Here is a 24,299-nt window from a genome sequence, read left to right as displayed (position 1 = left end):
TCGGCGGGCGGTGATGGCGCAGGGTGGCTGTGAGGTGGCGGCAGGTGGCACCGGCGGTGAGGGGGGAGCAGGACCGGGAGGGGACGGGGGAGACCGAGTAGGGGGTGCGGGCGGCCTGGGGTTTGTGTTCAGGGCACCTCTGGGCCTCCCGGGCCCTCCCCAGGCCTCTGGCGGTGTTCGCCGGGCAGAGCGGAGGCCCGGGCCCGCTGGAAGCTCCTGGGTGGGAAGGTGAGAGGAGGGGGGGGTGTTTTCTCTTGCCTCCGGTCACCTCCTCGCAGCGCTGTTTGATGAGGCTCCTGGGTGGTGCTTCAGGAGGGAAAGGAGGGGTGTGGGAGGTTTTTTTGGTGTTGTCACTTTGCTTTAAAATCGTATTAGGAGGTGTGGGTGCTTTGGGATCGTCAGGCTTGCCACGAATTCCTGGGGTGTCAGTTGTAATGCTGTGAGCGTGTTCTGGTGTGCTCCAATCCTGGGGAGGGGATGTTCTGCCTTCTGTGCTTCGTGTCAGGGGAAAGTGTGGTGTTCATAGAATCATAGAATTCATAGAATCATAGAATTGGCTGGGTTGGAAGGGACCTCAGAGATCATCGAGTCCAACCCTTTTACCACCGTTGCGGTTGCTAGACTATGGCACTGAGTAAAGTGAAAGTGTGGTGTTCATGTCTTCTGTGTGCTGTTTGTTCACTGTTGTATCTCGTCACTTTCAGGGTGTAAGCTTAGGGACTAATATTATCTTATTAGTTAATATGTGACCACTAAAACAAGGTGTATTTTTAAGTCCACCCTCAATAGAACACCATAAAGAAAGAAACTGGAGAATTGGATTAAGAAAACCAATGCTCAGCCCGAGGCATGGGCTTTTCCCAAACACACTGTGTAGTTTTCTGTGTTGTTATACATGTTATTAGGTATAACAGCAGCAGTATGACAGGAATCACTGCTGTCTCGGACTTAAAAAATAATCTACAAGATTTAAATCTAATGGTGCCCTAAACTGGAGAACGTTTTGTTTTGGTTTTTTAGTCTGATTTCCGATTTTACATACAACTGCCTGTCTGGTATTCATTATTAACATCTCCAAGGTCATGCTTCCCCTCATCCTCACTACCAAAGAAGAGATAACTGTGTAACAATTCCCTGTAGCATCTTTATAACCTTTGGGACTGGTGATCACTAAAGACTTTCTGGTTGAAGTTATTTTTTTCTTCTTGGGAGGTTTCAAGCTATTCTGAAGTAAATTAACTGGGTGACTGGGATTTACTGCTAGGAAACTGAATCCTGTGGAGCCTACAGAGATGTGCAGGCTGCAACTGAGGTGGCAATTTTGATAACTGAATATGCTATGATTTATGATAAATTTGTAGTGTTGGCTTGTTGCTTATCATTACATTAGTGTTAGGAAGAAATGCATACTGGCCAACAGTTTCAAACATGGAAACTCTGGAAGACAAATGCCTTTCTGTATTGCTGTTGTGCCAAACCACCCATTGCTTTTTGTCTTCTGTTTTTCACTCTGCTGTGTAGTTAGATGGGCATTGCACACCTCAGAAAAAACCAGTATATGCTGTATTCTAAGAGTTTTACTGCCTCATTAATCCTCTTTCAGACAATGCTGTAGTGTATTACTAGAGAACAACTTCAGTTAAGGTGATGCAGGGGGTTGTTACACTACAGCAGTGCAAATACAGTTGCTGGTCTAAATAACTTCTGATGTCACTGTGCAAACATTTAAATCTTCCTGGATGATGAATCAGAGGAAATGCTTACTTCTTGCTTCACACACACAAGAAAATGTGCTATGTGTTTGGCAGGTGTTTAAGAACAAATTTTCTGGTATTCAAGTAGCTGCTTGTACAGAATGTGAGAGAAATAAGAATTCTGCCTTCCCAGTATGTGACAAGTTTGCTTGATGGGCAGAGAGAACAAAGACAAATTCTGTATGTGAGAAAACAGAAAGCCTCTTCATCCTGTGATGAATGGAGACTTCTGTATTCTGGTCAAACTAAGACAATAGACTAGATCATACAGAGAGGAATATGTGTGCTTGTTCACTTTGAGATTCCCCTGCATTTTGAGAAACCTCATTTTTCTATGTGTAAACACTGCTGGTTCCACTCCCAGAATGGTTATTTTTATGTGACCACAGCCACTAGGCAGTTCACCTGCAGAAACAAATTTTAGCAAGATGCTTTCTGTACTTTTCACTTTTACAATGCTTACCCTGGCCTCACATCTAGCTTATAATTTATCACTGAAGCAAACAAGTGCTTGTAGCTTGTCCATGTTTTGTGATGGAACTTTTAAAAATGAGCTAGAGTTAGGTGTTCCCTGCTGCAGCTCTCTGTGCAAATTGATTTTAATGTGATAAACAACCTGCTCAGAAACATTTCTGCAACAGGTTTGTTGTCAGTCCTGTCTTTCAGAACTACTCAATGAGTGTGAGTGGGATTTTAACAAAAGTCTAAATGTTTGGGGCTTTTTTGTTTGTTTGTTTTGTTCTGAATTACTTCTGCCTGAGTCGCAAAACTCATTAATGAGCTTTCTGCAACTGTAGCTCAGTTTCCCACATCTATTTTCTAGCTGCTGAATAAACAAGACGTAATCATGGCTGACAACAGTACACTGGTGTCTGAAACTGGGAGGAGCCTCTTGGCTGATTCTGTTCTTGATTCAAAAATTATAGAAACTTCCAAAGAGGATGCAGTTCCTAGGTCTGGTTTGGATGTTGAAGGTAAAGAAGCAGCTTCTTTTAATACTACTATGTTTTTTTGTAATGACTGAACTCCAGAATTGTGTGTAGCATGTGTTGATTTCGTGTTCTTTCACCAACAATATTCTTTCTGTTTTAATTTTTACTCATCTTGTTAACAAAATGTGGGGTCACAGCTATGAAATCAAACAACTTTTCTGGATGGTGTATTAGAAAGCTGTTGATCCCATTTGATGCCTCTTCTGTGGGATAAATAATTCCGAGTGATATTTTGACATCAGCATTTGGGAACTGCAGCTGCTCTGTTCTGTAGGATTGCAGGCAGCTCTTCAAGGGATTAATTAACAGCTTTAAATTTGAAATTCATTCAGGAACAAATCCTGACATTAAAAAAAACAACCAAACAACAAGTAGGTAAATGTTTCTGTGCAGTGCAGTAGCTGAAATTCCTTGTCTTTTGGTGCCAATGACATGGAGGAAGCACTTGTCCCTTTCTCCTAATACATGGAGAAATTCCTAGTAAGTAATGAACCTTGTTAGCCAGGAATACAGAAACTGGAAAGGAACCTCTTTTCCTCTGACTCTTGGTATCTAATTCTGCTGGATGGATTGTTGTTTTTTAGTGGGTTTTGCTTTGTTCCCCCCACCCTTGTTTACTTTTGCATGTTGTCACTCTGAATATAAAGTCCTGCTCATGAATTGCAGGATCTTTTTGCACTATAGAGGAAGTTCAGGCTCTATGGCTAGTTGGTTATTCCTTAATTAAATTAATTCCTTAATTAAAGGACAGGTAAAGAACATTTATTTTGAAGCTTGTTCCTCATAAAAAGATATTTTGAAAGGATGCAGTCTGCCTGTTTTCTTCTGTACATTTATTACTTGATTTAGACCTGATGTGGTTTTTCCTATTAAAATACAAATATTATTCTTGTTTCTATATAAACTACAGAAATGGCTCACATAGAAACAAGAGTGGTTCTGGTTCAGGAAGCAGGGAAGCGTGAGGATCTTCTGAAAGCCTTGGAGGTATGTGGGGCAAGGATAACACAGTCACTGCCATCTCACATCAGATGCTGTGCTTTTAGACTTCTTGTAACCAGTCTGGTTCTGTACTAAAGTTCTCCTCTTCCACAGACCATTAAGATAATGGAAGTACCAGTTATAAGGATAAAGGAAAGTAGTCCTGGTAAATCAGAAGAGAAATTAATTAAAAGTATTGTTCATATGGTATGTCATGCAATTAAGCACCTGTAATTGCATGCAGCATGTACTTCACTGGGACTGAAGTGTGCACAGGCTTTAATTTATACTAATTGGGCATAATGGTCACAATGTAATCTTAACACTTCTGCTGTCACGTCTCAAAATGGGCACTTTTTACACTTTCTCAAGTATGGAAATAATATCTGCAGCTCTTAATTAGTGGTGTTTTCTAACAGTGGGACTATCAAAGTAGACACTTAACTGCATGCTTAACTTCCATCAGCCCATAAATTTTTGCTGTGAACTAACTTCACAAATGGTTAATTTATTTCTGTTTCAGTTGAAGTAATTATCTGAAGTGTAAGAAATAGGTCTCCATTTCTTGATGTGAAAAACCTAGGAAATAAAATTTGGAACCAGTGTTTGAAATTGGAACAGACCAAATTTTTGGGCCCCTTAAAAATATTTAGCAATGAAGAAAATTGACATCTGGTCCTTAGATCATGAGCAGCATGGCACTTGATGTTGCAAGCTGGATGCTACCTTTTTGTAGCATCCTGAAGTACCTTAAGCTGTTTTCACAGTCTGAAATTTTTTCTTTTGTGGTTACATTTTTCTCTCTCTGTAAATATTTCCAGTACTGTATTATCAGTGTGAACTGATACATACACTACTACACTAATAGAAGCAGGAGTTGCTTTAAGTTTTTTTTTCTTAGGTGCAGTTCATAGCTATTCTTATGCTGGAGAACATTCCATCTCCTTCAGCTTTCACCACTCCTTCTAAGAGTCTTTCTGTTGAAACAAGTGTTGTACATTTTTCTAATAGCCCCAAAAAATCAGCTGATTTTTGACAGTAGTGTAACCAAGTTGCCTGAACAAACCTTTCCTTCTCATTCTTATACATCAAGGAAATTAAAGTACCCTACATAAAGACAGATACAATAGAAGAGCTTGGAGACTCAGATTCCCCAGAATTTGAGACTGTCTTCGTTGTCTCAGACTTCCAAGATCCTGTCTTTAACAAGCTCTGCAAAGCAGACTGCCGTGTCATTGGGCCTCCAGTAGTACTGCACTGTGCACAGAGGGGAGAGGTATGTTGTGCTTTCTGTTGAAATTGGTTGGATAGTTTTCTGGTGCAGTGGATTCTAAATAAGAATGTCCAAAAAGTACCTATTTTGCTTTGTCAATCAATTGTAAATATTCTTAGCACTGAATTTTAAGAAAAGAAAGTTTCTTATAGCATGTTAAGAGTATTTCATGTAGTGAAAAAGCATAGGGATACAATAGTAAGGTTACAACTACTGCAGCAGTTGTGGGAGTTGCCCCACTAGCTGGGGTTGTGCCATTAGAAGAGGTAGCATGTAAATACAACTCCAGCAGACACTATTTCCAAAGGCTGTCATGTAGAGGGAATGGACTGGGAAGGAACAAACAGGGTAGGGAGTTACCTTGGGGGTGCTCCAGTTACTTTTGTGGAACTTTGGCAGGTCTGGAGCTGTTATAACTGAATACACAGACTTGGACTAGTGTGCTGCATTTTAATACTAGGAATAATAGTATTGTATTAAAGATAATGTTAAAACTGTAATGGAAGGTTTTGACTAATAAGCTTGCTTCTTACTTTCAGCCTCTACCTTTCTCCTGTCGTCCACTGTACTGTGCAAGTATGCTGAACTTGGTGCTGTGCTTTACAGGCTTCAGAAAGAAAGATGAATTAGTAAGACTTTTTTTTTACTTTGGATGGCTAAAGCTCTGTTAAGTTTATTCTCAAAGTGCTCTTCTGTTCTGTCACCCGTAGGCTTTAACTGTGACTAGAGCTTACATGGGGGGAATGAATTACTTTGTTTGTTTTGTTCTTGTGTTTTGTTGCATGTCCAGAGGCAATGATATTTGAGGATGAGAATAAAACTGTTTCCTTGTGCAAGTCCAGTGATGCTATTTTTGTAATTTTTTTGTTGAATGACATTAAACAGGTCTAATTCCATAGAGCTTTAAGATTTGTAGATTTAGGCTTCAGGTAAGATAATTTATACCAAATAATGTCTTCTTTTTTGCATAATAGTGGGGCCTAGTAAAGCTTTGTGTCCCTCTTCAGAGCAATTGCAGACGTGTTATATTATCTTGCTATCATACCCTCATTACTTTAGGCCTCAGATACCTATGTATCAAGTGGTTTGATACTCTAGCACTTTGCTTTTCCATTTTTGTGGTGCAGGTGGCATCTAATTTCCCTACTGGACCCCTGGGAATCAAAATATGGCTTCATCTTCTTATGAAAAAACCCCAAAACAAACCAACAAACAAAAGTCCTTGCCCAGTGTTAGGAATAGTTAAGTTTGATCTGTTCAATTCAAACTGGACAAATTGTAATCTTATGTAAATTCTGGTGATTGCCTTATTGGGTAGAATTGCCTAAATCAGTGAGGGTAACATACTTAACACCTGTTGTGCATGAAAAGGCATTACATGAGGTGATCACAAGAGTATTGGTGCCTTGGGTAGTCTTCAAGTTACACAGGCTGTATTAAATGTCAAAACCCCCTCAACATTTATTAGCTTTTCTGATGTATCATCTATATCTTCTCTTGTAGATCTGAACAAGTTGTTTTAAGAACAAATCAAACAATTTCTATTCCTAGGCATTTAAAGCAAACCCCTGTGGCTTGCTTTGTAAACTATTTTTGTACTGCTCTCTCTCTGCACTGTATGACTGAAATGATACACTGAAAACTCACTTTGTCTTTATTTTTCAGGTTAAGCTGGTGACCTTGGTTCATCATATGGGTGGAATTATTCGTAAGGACTTCAGCTCAAAAGTTACACACCTGGTGGCCAACTCAACACATGGAGACAAATTCAGAGTATGTAAGCTTGAGCTGATACTTCAAGGAAAATTTCAGAATTTGGTTCTTGTAGACTAAGCCTGTAAATTATATATCAGCTCACAGGTTGTTTTTTTTTCTGTACTAACAACAATGCCTTGTAAGGGTGAGTTCATCTCTAGCTGGTATTAAGCTTTGACATGTTTTTATCTCTGTTAGAGATCCAAGTAATGTCAGTTGCCTGAAGGGAGAGATTTTGAAATAGACAAGTATAGTAAATAACTAGAACCAAAATGTTTCTGAAGTACTGATGCTGTCAGTACTGGAGTCTCTTAAGGCACTGAGAAACACTTGCTCATGAATGAACAAGTATTTATATATAAACATGCCAGTTTTGTTTGTTTATCCAAGCAATAAACTTCCAGAACTTGCAAAAGACTTTAGTACTCTATTTGTGTGCATCATGTTTTACAAAGTATGTTTGTATGTTTGTGGTTTTTTGTATGTTTGTGTTTTTTCCTGATACCACCACAAGAGAATCCTTCAGGACACATGTGTCCAGTTGACAAGCAAATGGAGGTTCATAGGTTTTTGTACCATGGGACATGACATAGCAATGTCCCTTTGTCACCTGACCCTCCCTCATTTGAACTGTTAGTAGACTGCTGCTTTTTTTTTTCCTTAATCTTTCTCATCTTCCCTGCTTTCCAACACTGATCAAGAACTTCTTCCTTCCAACTCAAAGGGAAAAAGTAGGAAAACTGCACAATTATTCTCAAGCAGTCATGGAATTTACCTTTAAAGAGTTGTTTTGTGTCTGGTAAAAGCAAGCTGGAATGTTATAGTGTGAAATGTTAAAAGCAGAAAAAAATCTGATGTTCAGCAGGAACAGAGGCTTAGTGTTGGGAGTGATGAAGGATATCAGACCAACAAAACTATGCACTCTTGAGTAAGCTTCAAAATAGCTATTGATCTTATCTAGACACTGAAGAATTAATACATTCTAACTCCTGGGAGTTGCAGTTGGACATGGTTCTTGAAGGAATACATTTGCTTTTTTGCAGCATTTGTCTTGAAAAGTAAAAGCAAGGTTATGATTTTTTTTGTTTTCTTGGTATGTGAAAGACTTAAATGGAAAGACTTGGTTCCAATTGTGCTTTTCCTGTTTTGCAGATTGCTGTAAGTCTGGGTACTCCTATTGTGAAAGCTGAGTGGGTTTATAAGGCTTGGGAGAAAAGGAATGAAATGTAGGTGTTTGTTTCCCTTCTGCCTTAACCTTGCATGCTTCAGCTGCAGTGTTGCAAGTTTGTTTAAATAGTCATGTAGCACTGATTTCCTGACCTTTTTGTGACTCTTTTTCTTCCCTCCCCAGTGATTTCTGTGCCACTGATGATGACTTTAGAAATCAGTTCAAGGTTCCTCCTTTCCAGGATTGCATGTTAAGTTTCCTTGGATTCTCTGATGACGAGAAAGCCAACATGGAAAAAATGACAGAAATGCAAGGTTATTATTTGTCAGAGTTGACTTGTGGAATGAATGGAGTTTACAGCTGATAAATCACTGAAACAAAAATGCTGGTTGTGAATTTGAAGCATTAATTGAAGACTCTTCAACTTGGAGAGCTATAAATTGATTTTTAGATGTCAGTGTATGCATAAATTCCAGTAGCTGTTGAAGACTTGAAACTTCCTAGGCTGATTTAAACTAGATAACTGAAAAAGAAGGATGCTTGAAGATACCCTGGAACACTTGCTACACAATATGTGTAGTCAGTTTCTGTTTCCATGATCAGTTTTGTGGTATGCATCTTTATGTAATTCACAGGAAGCATCTACAGTGTTTACAACTTTGATCTGAATAATCACTGGTAGAACACTTGGTTGGAAGTGCTCCATTTTGTGGTAGTGTAGTACAATATTAATAATTACATTAACAGTAATGATGTAACAGATCACTGCCAAGTCTCCAGCCTTGTATTGCTAGAGCTGCATGTAACAGACTATAGAAATTGGAAGTGAAAGTTGAACTAAAGCTGCTGCCAACATGGTGACTGACACACAGAGGTTCTAGTTTGTGGGTGTCTTTAGGGTGGTTCCTTCTAGCTTGCTCCTCCAAAATACAAGAAAAGCTTCCTAGAAGAATATTGCATTTATTGGCAGATAGGTTTAAATGCTCTCTGAGCTCCATGTGCTCTTGACTTTTTAATGTGTACTTTGCTACTGTGTGCTACATAATATTTCCTAAAAGCTGTCTGCTGCTGATCAGCTCTACTGCTGTCTCACAGTATTCTTCAGTCTTGCTAATTTGCCTTTTTTTTCTCTAGGAGGACATTATTTACCAGTTGGTGATGAAAGGTGTACGCACTTGGTGGTTGAAGAAAATACAGTAAAAGATCTTCCATTTGAACCCTTGAAAAAACTTTATGTTGTAAAGCAAGAGGTCAGTGCTGCCCAATTCTTGAAAGCATATTGCTGTATAATAGTATGTGACATAGAGATACAAACACGTGGCTCATTCTGAAAAAAAACCAACATTTAGTATGATTCTTACTATGATACATATTATTTTGAATATTTTTAATGCTGGGTAAAGCCCTGTAATGTGTTCTCAACACACATTTTCTTTTACTTCTAGTGGTTCTGGGGAAGCATTCAAATGGATGCCAGAGCTGGAGAGTCCATGTATTTATTTGAGAAGGTATGTTTAACTCTCATAATGTGTGGCATGTAATTGGTGGTAAAGTTAGCATGTGCAATAGTACATGTGTTTAAAGCAACATTTTAACCCCAGAGAATCCATTAGGAGCTTCATAAATATAATACTGTTTTGGAATATAAGAATATAATTTGGAATATAATAAATATAATTTGGAAAAGTTTCTTCTGTTTCCCAAAAGCTGGGCTTATTTGTAGTCAAACAAAATACTAGTTAAAAAAAAGTCCTTTGCCTGGATTTCCTTGGCTTCCCTAGGAAGTATCATGTTGTGTGCTGATCTCTACAATTAACTTACTATGCTGAGCTGGACAGAGTGAGTAAAAACACGAAACTAACCTTCTTTTAATTACAGTCAGAGAGTCCTGGCCTGAAGAAGTCTGTGTCACTGCTTTCTCTGAGCACACCAAACAGCAATCGCAAAAGGCGGCGTTTGAAAGAGACCCTGGCACAGCTGACCAGAGAAACTGATCTCTCCCCCTTCCCTCCTCGGAAACGCCCCTCAGCTGAGCATTCACTGTCTATTGGCTCCTTGCTGGATATTTCTAACACTCCAGACTCGAGCACTACCAATGGAGGTAGAGCTGAAAAACCTTTCTTCAGACACACTTTGCAGTATTTAAGAGCTCTCTGCATACAAGAAGTAAGGGTAGCATTGCACGGTTTGCTACAGACTTGTTACTTCAAGCTTTCCCGTTTTCAAAGCCTGCAGAAAGTGGAATTGGAGTGAAGTGTTCAGACAGACAGATAAATGAGAAGTACAGTGCAGTGTTACTTCAAATATTCTGCTGAAAATCTGTGCCAAATAAGTAACGGTTAACAGTAAGTTGCCTGAAAGTGCCTCCGGTAGGGTACTTGGAGAGGTCCTTTTAGTCCTTTTCTAAAGGACTTAAAGGGAAAATGCCTGCAAAGCTTACTCTTGGGTCTTTGAAAAGCTCTGAGGTAACACTCTCAGCCAACTGGCACGTCTAAAACTTGACAGGAATCTTAATCACCAGCTTGTTTTAAGCTACATACCTAATGGAAGGATGGTAGGCAGGTGAAGGAGAACTGTTTACATAGCAAAATGAAAGTAGAAAAGTACTCTTAACACCTCACTTCCCACTAAACATAATAGGGTTAAGTCACTGATCTGCCCCTAAGCTGGTTTGCTAGTTTGATATTAATTTTCAGGAATAATTTTACTGTTTTTCTATAATTAGGCTGTAATAAGGAAAGCTGTTTTCCAGAAAGAGCTCTGCTAACTATAAAAGCCTACAGGGTAGCCTTTAGGAAAAAAGCTATCTTCCCTTAAAAATTGAGTAAGCATTTCTGCCTGTCTGTGAGTGAATTTTTTGGGGGGACTCCATTTTAATAAAGCTCTTTTCTTTTGGGGCTTCACCAGAAACACCAAAATCCTGTGCAAGGCCTTCCAAAAACTCAACCCCTCTTTCACTGAAGCAGTCTGCGAGATGGCAGGTTGCAAAGGAATTATATCAGACAGAAAGTAACTATGTTGACATACTAACAACAATCATTCAGGTAAGCTAATTTTCATGCAAGTACAGGTCAATTATAATGTTATAAGTTACCTACTGTTTACTTTCAACCTCTCATCTGCAGTCTTTTGAAGGCTTGGTTGCATCACAGGTTCATTAAAAAAATGACAATTTAAACAGTTGTGTAATTTTACTGGGATATAAAAATGTTTAGTTTAAAGTGTTTATTTATTAAGCCAAGATGTGTGTGAGTAGAAAAGCAGATGATGCTGTAGTAACATCAACCTGAGGCTTTGTATCTTGAAACTACTCCTTTGTAGCCCACTCTTGCTAAAAGGGAATAGAATGTCTCAAGGCTGTGGCTGCAGGAAAGCATGAGCTGGAAGGAGAACACTGTTGCCTTCATAACTATCTCTCTAATGCCATGTGGAGGTTGGAAGGGCAATAACTCATGTCTAATTAATCAGTTATTTCAAGTGCCATTGGAGAAGGAAGGACAACTTGGAGGACCAATTCTTGCACAAGAAGAAATTAAGACAATATTTGGCAGCATTCCAGATATTCTTGATGTGCATACTAAAATCAAGGTGAGCAGCAACTTCTCCCCCAAAAAGGGGAAGCTTTGATACAGACTTGGATTCTTCTCCGTGTGCTTTAAGTTGTATCTGCTGCGTGGTGTGTTTTCATCCTGGTGCTCTTAGTTACTGTTCAACCTGTGAAATGGAGGTGCAAATGCTTTTAGATTTAACACTTAGTAAAAAGTATCTGAATTCTGATGATTGTATATGTAACTAACACTGCTATTCATGAGCTGGCTTGGTCTTTTCTCATTTTAGTATCTCTTCATGTAGAAGTTTTTCTGCAACTGATAAAAGACTGGTCAAAAAGGTGAATGGTTAAATGGATGAAGTTTAGTTAGTGGTTGTGTTTTGTTTCATCTTTGTAATAAAGATAAGTGGCAGCAGCAAAGCAGCATTAATGGTCATATTGGATCTTCAGCTGTGTCCTTCTGTCCCTGTTAGCTGACAGTGAATAAGCTTGATCCTTATCAAGCTAATACAGGTTTAACAGCTTGGTCTCACTTTCCTTGATACCCTGGTGGAGCAAGTGAGGGAAATCTATTCTAGTGCTGCTACAATCCTATCTTATGGATTAAGGAGTCCTATACTAATTGTGCACTCTCAATTAGAATTGGTTCAATTGTCCTCTATGTGTACTTCTTAATAATATTTGGGATGTTCTGTAGTGTGTTGGACACAGCAGGGTCATTCTGTTGTAGAGCTGGCTAATGGCGATACACTGCTGGGATTGAATCAAAACTAGATATTCAACAGGCCAGAGGTCTCTTGCTTTCAGCTCTGAGTAGGCAGAAAAGGCTTAATGTGAAATTATGTAGCTTTTAGGATTGTCTGTTTTGTCAGCATGTAAGCACCCAACCAAGTCTGTATGTTGGACAGAACACTGATCCAGTCTTAGAGCTCTATGCAGTTCATTCTCTTGTTTTCTTCCCACCTCATCCCTGCATGTATTCTAGGAAGACCTGGAAGATCTTATGATGAATTGGACTGAAAGCAAAAGCATTGGTGATATTATTCTCAAATATGTAAGTTTCTGGCTTTTATTTTTATTTGTTAGAGCTGTTCTCTTACCTTACAAATAATTCCTTTGTAGGAGCTAGCAAACACAAGCAGAGCACAACTGATTGATAAAGAACACTAACTTTTATCACTGTATTTTCCATTTGGGCTTTTGAGTTGATGTTACACTTTGTATAGCTAATCCATGTCAAGTTTGTCTGCCCACTTGAAGGAGGGGGTAAAACTCCAAATAGATAAGGTTTGAGTACTGTAATTTGCAACACTACAGACATGCTTTTTACTTACACATCAAAAGGGCTCTTCCTGTAAATTGGCTGCTTACTGCCTCTGCTCAATAGGAAAATAACTGTCCATGGAAACTTCTAGTGTTCTGCCTTCAAGACTTAAAATGTGTGAGTGATGACTTCTTGTTTTCCCAAGTACAGAATGTGCAGAACAGGAAAGCCAGGTTGGGGACTGCCATGTTTGTTAATATAAATATCTGCTTTAGCTGATCTGATCACTTTGAGCCAGTTAGTGTTTGGCATTCAGAAGTTTTCAGTCTAAGGTATTATTTTTAGTAGTTTAATGTCTTTTAAAGGTCATTGCAGTAACTGGAGAAAATACCTGTTTGAAATCTCCAAAGTTCTCACCATCTTGCCACGTGAGAATAAGCTTTCTACTTGAGCTCATCAGCTTCTAAGATTGTTGTGTGTATCTGGTGTTTCCAAGAGCAGTCAGCATTTGATCAGCTGCACTGATTCTTGGGCATCTGGCATACCAAAATATCTTAAATTGTTCTGTGAACATGCATGAGTTTGCAACACATTTTTTTATTCTTCTTCACTGAAATGTGCCTTAGAACAGCTTTGTATGAACATTCTGCAGTGCTGCATGATGGTTTAAAGCAGCTCTGTAACAGTTGTGGGGTTTTTTTTCAGTCAAAAGACTTGCTGAAAACATACCCTCCATTTGTGAATTTCTTTGAAATGAGCAAGGAGACTATTACTAGATGTGAAAAACAGAAGCCAAGGTTTCATGCCTTCCTAAAGGTAAGTGTCTTTTGGACTGTCTTGTGACAAGAATATGGAAATTGTTGCCAAGAGAATTACTTAATGCAGTGGATGAGGAATGTGGAATATTGGAAGTCTGGAGGAATGTGAACATCTCTCAGTGAGAGAGAAATAGGAAGGATTTGACTTCAGTTCCTCAGGCTCCTTGGTAAGACTCTGAAGAGGTCCAAGTTCCTCCTATGTTATACACTTTTCAAGGTAGTTTTTTTATATGGATTTGTTGCTGGAAAAATGTGCATTCTGATTACTTTCTCTCAAATAAGTTTTTTTTTTTTGCTGCCACTCCCTGTTTTGCAAAGGCTTTTATTTCTGAAATAGCACTTAACTCCTGGTATCTGTGGAGTTTCAGGGAGGTAGAATGTCTCAACATTTTTGTGACTAATGAATAAGAGCACAACAATAGAGATCTAAGAGGAAAACGATCTTCAAAAAAAGAGTTATCTGAAGATGAGTCTTAACACTTGAGCTCTTCAGATAAAGATATATATAATTGATTAATAGTGCAGTATAGCTTTAACTCTTACAGCCAACAAGTGTCTCAAATAGTGGAGTGATCAAACTGATAGATCCCATTTTCTGAGGTACCTGGAATTATTTGCAGTTATTGATGACTAAAATATGAGGAAATGAATAAGAGAACCATCCCCTGCTCCATTCCACATTAGCATTGACATCTGAGCAAGGACTGAGAGGTTGATAGTAGGGACAGTTTAAAGCTAGACATGAGTAAATCATGATAAGTACTGCACAGATTTGAAGATAATGTCTTAAACACCATCTGTTAATGATTGAGTATTGGTGGTAAAAGACTGCCAAACTTTTCCTGCTGTTCTGGCTTCGAGGAAGACAATTTTTCTCCTGGTTTGTGATTTATTTTTGTGTGTGTGTCAAAGTTTTCTCCCATTTCTTATCCCCAGATAAACCAAGCTAAACCTGAATGTGGCCGTCAGAGCCTTGCTGAACTCCTTATCCGTCCTGTCCAAAGGCTGCCTAGTGTTGCTCTCCTACTAAATGGTAATCCAGAGGTCTATTTTTTTATTAGTTTGCCTGTGAAGGTGTTAAACCGAAGATAATGTCTGTTTTTGTCATAATTAGCAACAGCTTTTCTCATATAAAACGAGCCTGATTCTGGAAGTTAATCGTGGCTAATGGCAGTCAGCAAGACTCATTACTGAAGAAAGCATAGTTGGGGCTAAATTTGTCCATATATTTGTCTGCAGAATGGAAGTGGAGGAAAAATTTGCTCTGACAATAGTTTTGTCTCTCCAAATAGAAATTTAATTAAGATTCAAATGCAGTTAGCATAAACTAGAGAGCAATTTGTGTTCAGGAGGTTTAAAATTTCATGTGTTCCACCTGGTATCAACCACTTGCTGTAATAATGATTAGGTTGATAAAAATATTAATTAAAAAAACATACCACCACCCTTTGCTTCAGTTAGAGAGAGACTTCTATGCTTGTCTTAACACTTCAACAAAAGCAGCATGTGATCTGGCTGATTTTTAGACTAGTTTCAGGCTTTGGTTTTATATTGTAGGTGTATTTTTTCCTGAAAGAAAATGCATAGATGACTGGTGCTCAGCCTGCTGTCCCACTTAATCAAGTTTAGCTGGACACCAGGACAGTTGTGATTTCTTCAGTCATCTTATCTGACTTACATGATAAATTGAAGTTTAAATTGTTTCTTTTCAGTCATTATTAATGTGTATGGGGTTTTGGTTTTTTTTATATGTTGTAGATATTAAGAAGCACACAGCAGAAGAGAACCCAGATAAAACCACTCTAGAGAGAGCTATTGAATCATTAAAGGAAGTGATGACGTAAGCAATGCTTATTCTATCTAACATTTAGATCTCTCTATTCCTCCTAAATGGCTCTTTGTGTTGTTACCATAACTTAAGTCTCCACCTAAGTACCTCTATCTTCCTCAGTCTCTTGCCACTGCTGTCACTGTGACATTCTGTGCCAGTGCTCTTGAAGGAATCTGTTGTTACCCACCACTTTTATCTGAACCTTTGCTAAACCTCTCCAGTCCCCTGTTCCATTCCAACACTTATTTCTAGATAACTTATTTCTAGATTTCCTTCTGAAATGAAAAAGATGTCTTCTGTATTTGAATCTTACTTCTGTGCATCTATCCACCGAAGAACACTCTCTTGGTAGACCATAAGTTTCTCTTCTCCTCCTGTGTGCCTGTTCTTGGCACCATTCCATGAGTTAATTAGCTTAAAGCTGAGGCTGTTTAGATTGTAAGTCTCACCTCTTTTGAAGTATAGCATATGGCTCCAGCAATGAGATCTCCTATATTAATTGGGTGAATGTTTGTCTGTTTTTAACATCTACAACTTCGTCTACATTGTAATTTTTCTTGCATCTGCCTCTTGGTGAGCTGCAGTCCTGATTTGAGGGGATAATATGCAGGCTGTAAAGAGCTGCATTGGGTTGATCTCCTAGTTCACCACTTTAACGGGCAGGGGAATTATATAGGAATGGTGTTAACTACTGCTAACAGCAATATTGTACTGCTGTGTAAAGTAGATCTCTGGATGTTTAGCTTCATTGTTTTGCATGTCTTGAATGCAATGCATGAATTTGTTTTTGCTTGATAACTATAATATGCTTTTCTCAGACATATTAATGAAGACAAAAGAAAAACAGAGGCCCAAAGGCAGTTCTTTGATGTTGTCTATGAAGTTGATGGATGTCCAGTAAGTAATTTCTCTGAAGCTGTGAACCTCTAACATGACCCCACTAGTTTGCTTGCTTTGCAACAGGTTGTGAGGTTAAAATGAGTGCTGGTTTAAAGAGATTTCCAGTGTTAAGTTGTAAGCAAGCAGTAATCCAGCCCTTGAACTAAATGCTTAATGAGCTTTTTGTTTCTGTCACACAGGCCAATCTCTTGTCTTCTCACAGAAGCTTAGTTCAGCGTTTGGAAACTGTAGCACTCAGTGATGACCTCTGTGACAGGGGAGAGCAGGTCACACTCTTTCTGTTCAATGATTGCCTAGAGGTAAGATGACTATGAAAGTGCTTACCATGATTTGATTAGAAAAGACAACAGTATGAATATAAATAAAGAAAATTTTAAAACTTTTAAATAGAATTCTCATCCATGAGGAGCTGGATGGCTAAACACATGCTGATGCTGCCTTTTCTTTAGCTATTGTGTAAGTCAACACAAGTAGCTAGTCAATTCTGGGTAGTTCAGAGTTGTTAATGGAGCCTTTTATGTCTTGTAGCCAGGTCAAAATTTTAAAAGCAGCTTAATATATGAAGGAATAATTGTTTGCCTGAATAGTGCTTTGAGTAGTACAAATGGATGAAAAAGTGCTGGAGTTCTTGGCTCAGCAGGATGCTTGTCCTTTTAAAGTTTAATTAAGCTTAATGTGAGTAAATACTGTGCCTCTAGGGTAGGTCTATCTGTGCTTAGGCTACGAAAAAATAATTTAATGTATTAAGTTCTCAATGTATGTTAGGAGGAATTAAGAGGGAAAAGTAATCTAACTGGGTTTTGGGAGACTGAGGTGGAGAAACTGAGGCTGCAAAGGGCACTTTGCAGAGGTGCAACTACTTGGCAGGAGTATTTGTTAGTGCCTATAGCAGCAAAGAGTATTGTCTTCTTAGAAGACAAACTGAAATAATCCAGAATTAGTGCTGTCTTTAGGCTTTTGTCTCTAAGTGCTCCTTTTGTTGTGAGGAGTGATGAACTCTTCCTGGGAGTCAAGTTAACTCAGCTTCATCCCTTTTGTAGTGTAAGAAGAGGAAAACCAAAACACGTCTTAAAAAGCTTTTTGCCTTATCTCTTGTACAAGGTACAAGCAACTGAAGATGTATTAGTTAAGACATGTAAGATAACAATGTTTTATTGTGAAAACTGACTGAACAGTGCAGACCCCACTTAATGGCTGCATGCATAAGCAAAAGCAAGGGATGTTTCTAGGACATAACACACCACAGCCTTAGTTGGTTCATGCATACAAACATTGCTTTTCTGTTTTAAATCTGCACTACCTTGTGTTAGGTTTCAAAGGGACCATTCTTCTTATGCCCAGAAGAAATGAGGTCTGTAATGGAAAATTATTTCCCCTCTTGATTTTTTAAAACTTATTTGATTTTTGAGGTGATTGTGTTGATATTAAGTTAAAAGTTTTTCTGGGCCTGAACACAGTGAATTCACTGAACACCATGAAAAATCAAGTTAGAGTTCCTTAGATTTATGTGGTAGAGTAAAAAGAGGTAAAATACTCCTTAGAAGATTTTTCTGTAGCAAGGCTTTGTGTCTTCCTGAATGCAAGAAAGTAAAAGAATAGAAAAGAAACAATACAGCTTAAATAGACTTTCCAACTTTAACCTCTTTGTCTTCTATTTAACTGCAGATTGCAAGGAAACGGCATAAAGTTATTGGTGCTTTCAAGAGTCCACATGGCCACACAAGGCCTCCTGCGTCTCTCAAGCATGTTGTTCTCATGCCCCTCTCCCAGATCAAGAAAGTTCTAGACATCAGGGAGACAGAAGGTCTGTGTGCTTTGAAATCTTTTTTGTGAAGTTCAGAGTATAAAGGGTGAAGATGTGCTGTTGGGGGGATAGAACACTAAGGTGTATTTGTATGGCATGCTAGGTATGATTTTTAGCATAAGCTGTTTGAATGAGCTTGAGAATTTCTTGCACTGACACCTTCTGGCTTTTCAAGTTTACTTTGGGACTTGGGACATGGCAGTTGTTTGTAAGCATACCACTGAATATTTGCTAAGAAATGTAATACACATCTTGGGAGAAGTCATCTGCTTTCTCATATATACACTCTCTTATAGTGCTGCTTTCCTGAATTGGTGAGGGTTTTATTTCCTTCTCTCTCAGGTATATTTAGTATGCTTCAGCTGTAGCTGCTATGAAAGAGTATCAGCACTGGATTAGTTTTCTGCTATCAAGTTAAATTTTTTTCTCAAGATTAAATAGTAAAATGATTGTTACTTGACTCTCTTAATGTGTCATATATAGTACCAATGTATTTGTTGCTTTATCATGTTTTACAAAATAAAGTAAATGTTTTCTTTGTTCTGCTGATAAAGAAATGATCTGTCCAACTTTTCTTGAGTTAGAGAATGACATTGATACTTACTGCTCTATCCAGATTTAGTTTGTAGACTACAGTATGCAGATTATTTGGTGAATAATTAACTTTTGCATGAAGAGCTGATTGCCGCCTCTTGATGAAGGATGCAGACAGAACTGTGCTCTTGGTGCTCTGGCAGATGTGAGAGCAGCTATTGTGTACCTACACCATCCTTGCAACAAATTGTATTGTTCCTAACTCGAGTTCCTGGCAGATGGAGTGTTAACTTTTTAACTTTTTTGAAATTTTCTCCCTGAATTTTAGGCAAATGATTCTTCTTTATCTTAACTCCTTGCTTCTTTTATTTTTTTTTCCTATGAACTGTAGATTGCCATAAAGCTTTTGCCTTAGTTGTTAGGCCACCTACAGAACTCAACAACAAGCTGCTGAGTTTCCAGATGACAACTGAAGAACCTCCTAAAGAAGACTGGCTGAAGATGTTGTGTCGGCAGGTGGCTAACACTATTTGTAAAGCAGATGCAGTAAGTACTCTGGAACCATGTTGCTGATGGGAAATACTTCTCACTTTCTGGCTTGAAGCACGTGGAGCTAAAGATCTTGTTAATAATGGACGTGCTTGAGGTGAAGTAGAGCAGAAGGCATCTGTGCTAACATGCCTGCAAGTGAGTGGCTAAAAGGTGGAAAAGGAAACAGTCTGGAAGTTAGCTTCTACAGAAGCTAATAAGTACTTAAAAACCATGAATCATGCCCTTTCTCCATCACTAATTATAAATAATTTAAACTCTGAACTGCAGATTTAAAGAGAATGGTCTTCAGCTTGCTTCTTGCATAGCTGTGTTTCAATTTGTAATTGCAGCATTATAAATCATACATTTTGGTTTAACTCTGTTTGGTTGAATTCTTTATCTGCATGGGCACCATAATGTAGGAAACATGGAACGTGTTTCTGCTATAGACAAGAAACCACATCATTAAAACAAGGAAATGAAAGAAAATTAAATAAAGGAGGCACTGGCTTTCTCAAGTTTTTAGAAGTTCAGTGTGTGGGCTTTCCACAGTCAGGAAACTGCTAATTTTGAAGAGTAGTCCCTTCTAATTAGGGCAAGAGACTCTCAGTTAATCTTTTAATTAGGTAAGAGTGTAGGTGTATCAGTCATCCAAATTTGCTGAAAATATATGCTGTTCATATAGCTGAAATAACTTGGGATTAAGCTAAGAATGTTTTCTGTTCTGCATTGTACTCTTACTGGACAGTATTTGGTTATCTGATTTTTAAGGACCTGCTTGTTTTTGGAGAGGTAGTTAAATAAACAAAACAGTTTTGTTTTATTTTGTTTGTCTTGGCATCCAGGGACTCGGGAGTAAGAAACACAGCTTTGTGCTTTTGCTTCTTTTTAGAGACTGAATAGGAAAAGTAGGAAAAGATTCAGAAGTGTTGCTTAAATGTGTCTGTCACCTGTCTTTTTTATCTTGCATTATGTAGAGTACAAAAGGATGAAAAAATGTTGTTTTTTTAATAATCTTTATGTAAAATGCCATCCCCTCTTACCCTAGGACATACAGAATCACATGCCAACAAATTGTAACCTACTTTGCTGAATCCTATTAGTTACAACTTCTGTAACTACTGCTTTGTACCAACGACATAATATTTCTTTCTTGCCGTTTTAAAAATCAAATTGAGCTTCGGTTTAAGCACACTTTCCCTGGCTTTCAAGAACCTGATCATGTGAAAACGAACTAGCTCTGACACTGCCACATGGTGGCAGTAAAGGCTTTAACTACTCTTGGTTAGATCCTAGGAGTAGCCATGCAGCTGGTTGGCTGGTGTCCTTCTGGTTTTTTCGGAACGATTTTTATATGTAAACTGGTTTTTGTCAAAACACAAACCTTAAACAACAACAACAATAACAACAAAACCCCAGCAACTTCCCACTCCCACATTTCCCTGCCAAGTTTTGTAAGTAGCTAGGCAGAGATTGCTTTGCACATGCTAGAGTTTAAGAATGAGGTATGAAAAAACCCAAACATGTGTCTATACCCAAACATCTATGTGGTTTAGGCTGGAAATCTTAGTCTCAGTGTTTGGCAGCTGAGGGTATCAACATTACAATTCAGAGGAGTGCTTAGATGTGTCAGTGAAACAACAGGGTATGTATGGTGTGGAGCTTCCCTGTTACAAATTAGAACTACTGCTTTTTCTTTGGCCAGCCCTGACCTTGAAACTGAATCAAACAAACCACACATAAAGCTGCTGATAAAGCAGTTTCATAAACTGGGTTGCACAAGTGGCTAATCTCATGAAATGGCATGAAGGTAAATAGCTACTCAACTGTATGTTCAGAGTTAAATATGGAGGAATGTGGCAATTAAAGCCTTAAAATCAGACCTTAAGAACTAGAGAATGGTATTTTGACAAGTGCTGATGTTTGACCATTAATAAGACTATTTTTGTCTTTAGGAAAATCTCATTTATACTGCTGATCCTGATTCAGTTGAAGTAAATACTAAAGATATGGACAGTACTTTAAGCAGAGCATCCAGGGCAATAAAGAAAACATCAAAGAAGGTAAGATAGTGCTTTACAGTAAACCCCACTTTAGTCAGGGAATTGTGCTGGTATTCTTCTTTTGGGTAGCAATTAAAGTAGTGACAGGAAAAACTTAATCTGAGCTAAAACTTGTATAAGCTCCTTAAAGGAAGAAGATGGGGAGTATTTGAGGTTTTGACTGAGTAGTTCTGGAGTATCTGTATATAGTCTTTTATATTATATAGACATATTTGAGTGTGTTATGGAACTTAGACTATTTAATATTTTTAATCTTATAAATATATTACTAAAACACACAAAACAAAACAGCCCTCAACTGTAAGTTACCTTCAAAAATAGGATGGGTTTAGAGTATGTGTCCTGGTGATAAATAGACTTTGAACTAGCAAAGAAGTAAGTGCTGAATGCTGGTGTCTGCCTGTGCGTAGGTTCCTTCATGTATGGCTTAGCTGCTCACAACTAACAGACTGAGGAGCTGTTCCCTCAGATTCTGCTAAGAGGAGGTGTCTGGGATGCAGGAGGTCAGCTGCCTGTCTGCTGTGTCCTGTGGCTGTGCTCTGGGTTTGGTGCTGCTGAGGTTTGTGGTGTGGAGAAGTCATGAGAGAAGGATGCAGCAAGGAGGAATCTGTTCTCCATGCTCAGCAGCCTTGCAGCACACTTAGCATGTTGGTGATAAAACTGTTCCTTAGAGAAAAACGTAGGGGCTGCTGTAGTTTTGGAAGCTGCTGAAGACTAAATTGAGAGCAACTTAAAGGAAAGGGCCCTGACTCTGCAGAACCCAAGGGGCATGGGAAAGCCTGGTTGACCAGATCTTATTTTGACATCTCTAAATCTCTCCCTTCCCTGCTCCTCCCTCCTCTGCTGTTACCATGTTTGGACAGAGTGAGATGAGCAGGGTGATGAGGAGCCTTAAGAGGCAGAGCACCTTGTGGGTGTGTGTTTGGCTGCTTTTGCTACAGTCAGCTTAACATTTGACACATGTCCCACAGGTGTTCCCAATTAAAATGGTGGCTCATATTGTACTACTTATTACAGCCTTTTTGTAGTTTGTTTTTTTTGTCAGTTTACAACTGCTTGTCAACCTCCTCAGGTCACAAGAGCATTTTCCTTCTCAAAAACACCAAAGAGAGCTCTTCGAAGGGCTTTAATGTCCCAGAGTGCTACAGAAGGGAGAAGCCCCAGCTCAACTAACGAAAGTTACATCGGCAGCCGCCTGACGAGCACGTCGTCCTTAGCGGTGAGTTGGCTGTGCAGAGCAAATAAGGAACTCTTTTAAGATCACAGTTATTTTAATGTCTGGTGCTGATCTCTACTTTGACAATTTGAAAATCCACAGTGGAAAAATTTATTTTTAACTGCCTTCATAGGAGTGTTATTTTCTGAGCAAGAGTTGTTTAATGAGAGCTTACTCGCTGAGAAGGTAGAAAAATCAGCGCTGTGTTCCAGAAACTGGAAGATGCATTGTACAGTTAATGAGGGGGGGAAAAAAAACCCAACCCACCTTTTTTTGCCAGAGATAGACTGTGTGTCCTCTTCTGAGAGACTGAGAAATGTCCAACAGTCTTATGTTGGTTCATGCTTTTGATTTTGGGTGATATATACTAAAGTCCCCTGATAGTACGGGGAAACTATCAAGGAAAACAGTGAGATGTTAGACATCCTGTGACACAAACTGAGAAAGAAAGGTAGAGCAATACAGATGCTGCAGCCTGAGAGTTTTTAAAAAGGCAAGGGAGTTAGCTCTTTAAACACATTTAAGGAAACCAGGTAAAATATCTTCTGCTTACTTTAACTCTGGTACTGTGCCTAGCTACCTATTACAGCTCAGTTCTGTTATATTAGGTCAAATTCAGTTTCCTAGTACAGGCTAGGAAAGCAGACCAGATTTAGAGGATTTTTTTTCATCATCTTTGCTTTTATTATAGTCTTTGAGTAAGTCTATATGCTGAGTAAACATCTTTAAAGTCTGTAGTTTGTAGCACAGAAGGCCAAAACCAGCATTTCCTGTGTATCTTTCTCCTACTGCCTGATATCTCAGTACCTTAACAGAGATATATCAGTATGTTTGGCCATTAAATTGTAAAATATAAAGATATTGCCCTGCTCTTCTACTTGAGAATGGCATGAGAAAATATTCATTAACAAGAGAGGAAATATCACAGTGGACTCTGTTGCTTTAGAGAGAAAAATGTGGCTCTATAACCCATTTCCCCATTTCTTCAGTTATGATTGCTCCTACAAATGTTCTTGAATTCCAATATATTATCTTTATTTTGATACAGCACTGTATCACATTTCTTGTGAAAATGCAAGTCTGCACTTTCCTCTCTGTTTGTTTATCCCATATAAAATTTTTTTTTCCCCCCTACACAATGATAGGAAGTCAGAGTACTGAAAACTATTTTCATATTTCAAATTCTTCCCAGAATTCTTGGACCTCTGAGGTAGCAAGCTGCAGTTTGGCAGCCGAGCAGATGTTATGTGTCATGTCATATGGTTTTTCTAACCAATCCTGCACACTGCAGAACTTTCATAAAACCTTTTTGTAGACTCATAAGGTTGAGGGGGAAAGAAAGGATTGGATTCCAGCCCCTCAGGTGCAGTTCTTGAGTAGGAAACTGAAGCTGCAGGAAACCTGTCTTGAACCCATTGAGGGAGTTAAAGCTGTTGTTCAGATGTATGGTTTACTTAAGCACAAGCCAGGGTTTTATTGATGTGAAAATAGGAGTAAAGCTTGGATGTTTGAGTTTTTTCCTGTTTGATCTAACTTTTAACCCCCCTTCCTAATTGTAGATTGCTCGTTCATCTTCTACATGCAGCCTAAAGGGATCTGTCAAATGTGTTCATGTTCATCGCTCCAATTCTCTTGATTGGAGCTCTCAGAACCCCAGACCTCAACCTGTGCTGTGTCCTGGCTCTGCAAATATTCATCTTCCAAATGCTGTAGAAGAAAAACCCTCTTCCAACTCAGGAAGCTTAAATGGCCATGCCTTGGATAGATCATGTCCTATCCCTATTATTATTACCACTTGTGGTGATGCTGCAGATAACAACCAGTGTGCTGCTGCAAAGATTTGTACAGCAAATCCTGACTGTTAA

General features: G+C 38.7%; 1 protein-coding gene across 1 annotated transcript; it reads left to right on the top strand.

Moving 5' to 3' along the window:
- Window positions 1–25: 25 nt before the first annotated feature.
- Window positions 26–24,299, top strand: ECT2 (epithelial cell transforming 2). Its single transcript, XM_030456042.1, has 24 exons — window positions 26–56; window positions 2,578–2,728; window positions 3,657–3,733; window positions 4,821–5,003; window positions 5,540–5,629; window positions 6,666–6,773; window positions 7,908–7,981; window positions 8,107–8,237; window positions 9,058–9,173; window positions 9,369–9,431; window positions 9,802–10,024; window positions 10,831–10,967; window positions 11,392–11,511; window positions 12,459–12,527; window positions 13,443–13,553; window positions 14,492–14,588; window positions 15,314–15,395; window positions 16,205–16,283; window positions 16,466–16,585; window positions 17,952–18,090; window positions 19,016–19,170; window positions 21,111–21,218; window positions 22,291–22,437; window positions 23,994–24,299. The coding sequence occupies exons 2-24, from the start codon at window positions 2,602–2,604 to the stop codon at window positions 24,297–24,299; spliced, it is 2,862 nt and encodes a 953-aa protein (XP_030311902.1). The 5' UTR covers window positions 26–56; window positions 2,578–2,601.

Source organism: Calypte anna, chromosome 9, assembly GCF_003957555.1.
Source record: "Calypte anna isolate BGI_N300 chromosome 9, bCalAnn1_v1.p, whole genome shotgun sequence".
Lineage (NCBI taxonomy): Eukaryota > Metazoa > Chordata > Aves > Apodiformes > Trochilidae > Calypte > Calypte anna.
The sequence above is the reverse complement of the archived record's forward strand: the minus strand, read 5'-3'. Positions and strand labels throughout refer to the sequence as shown.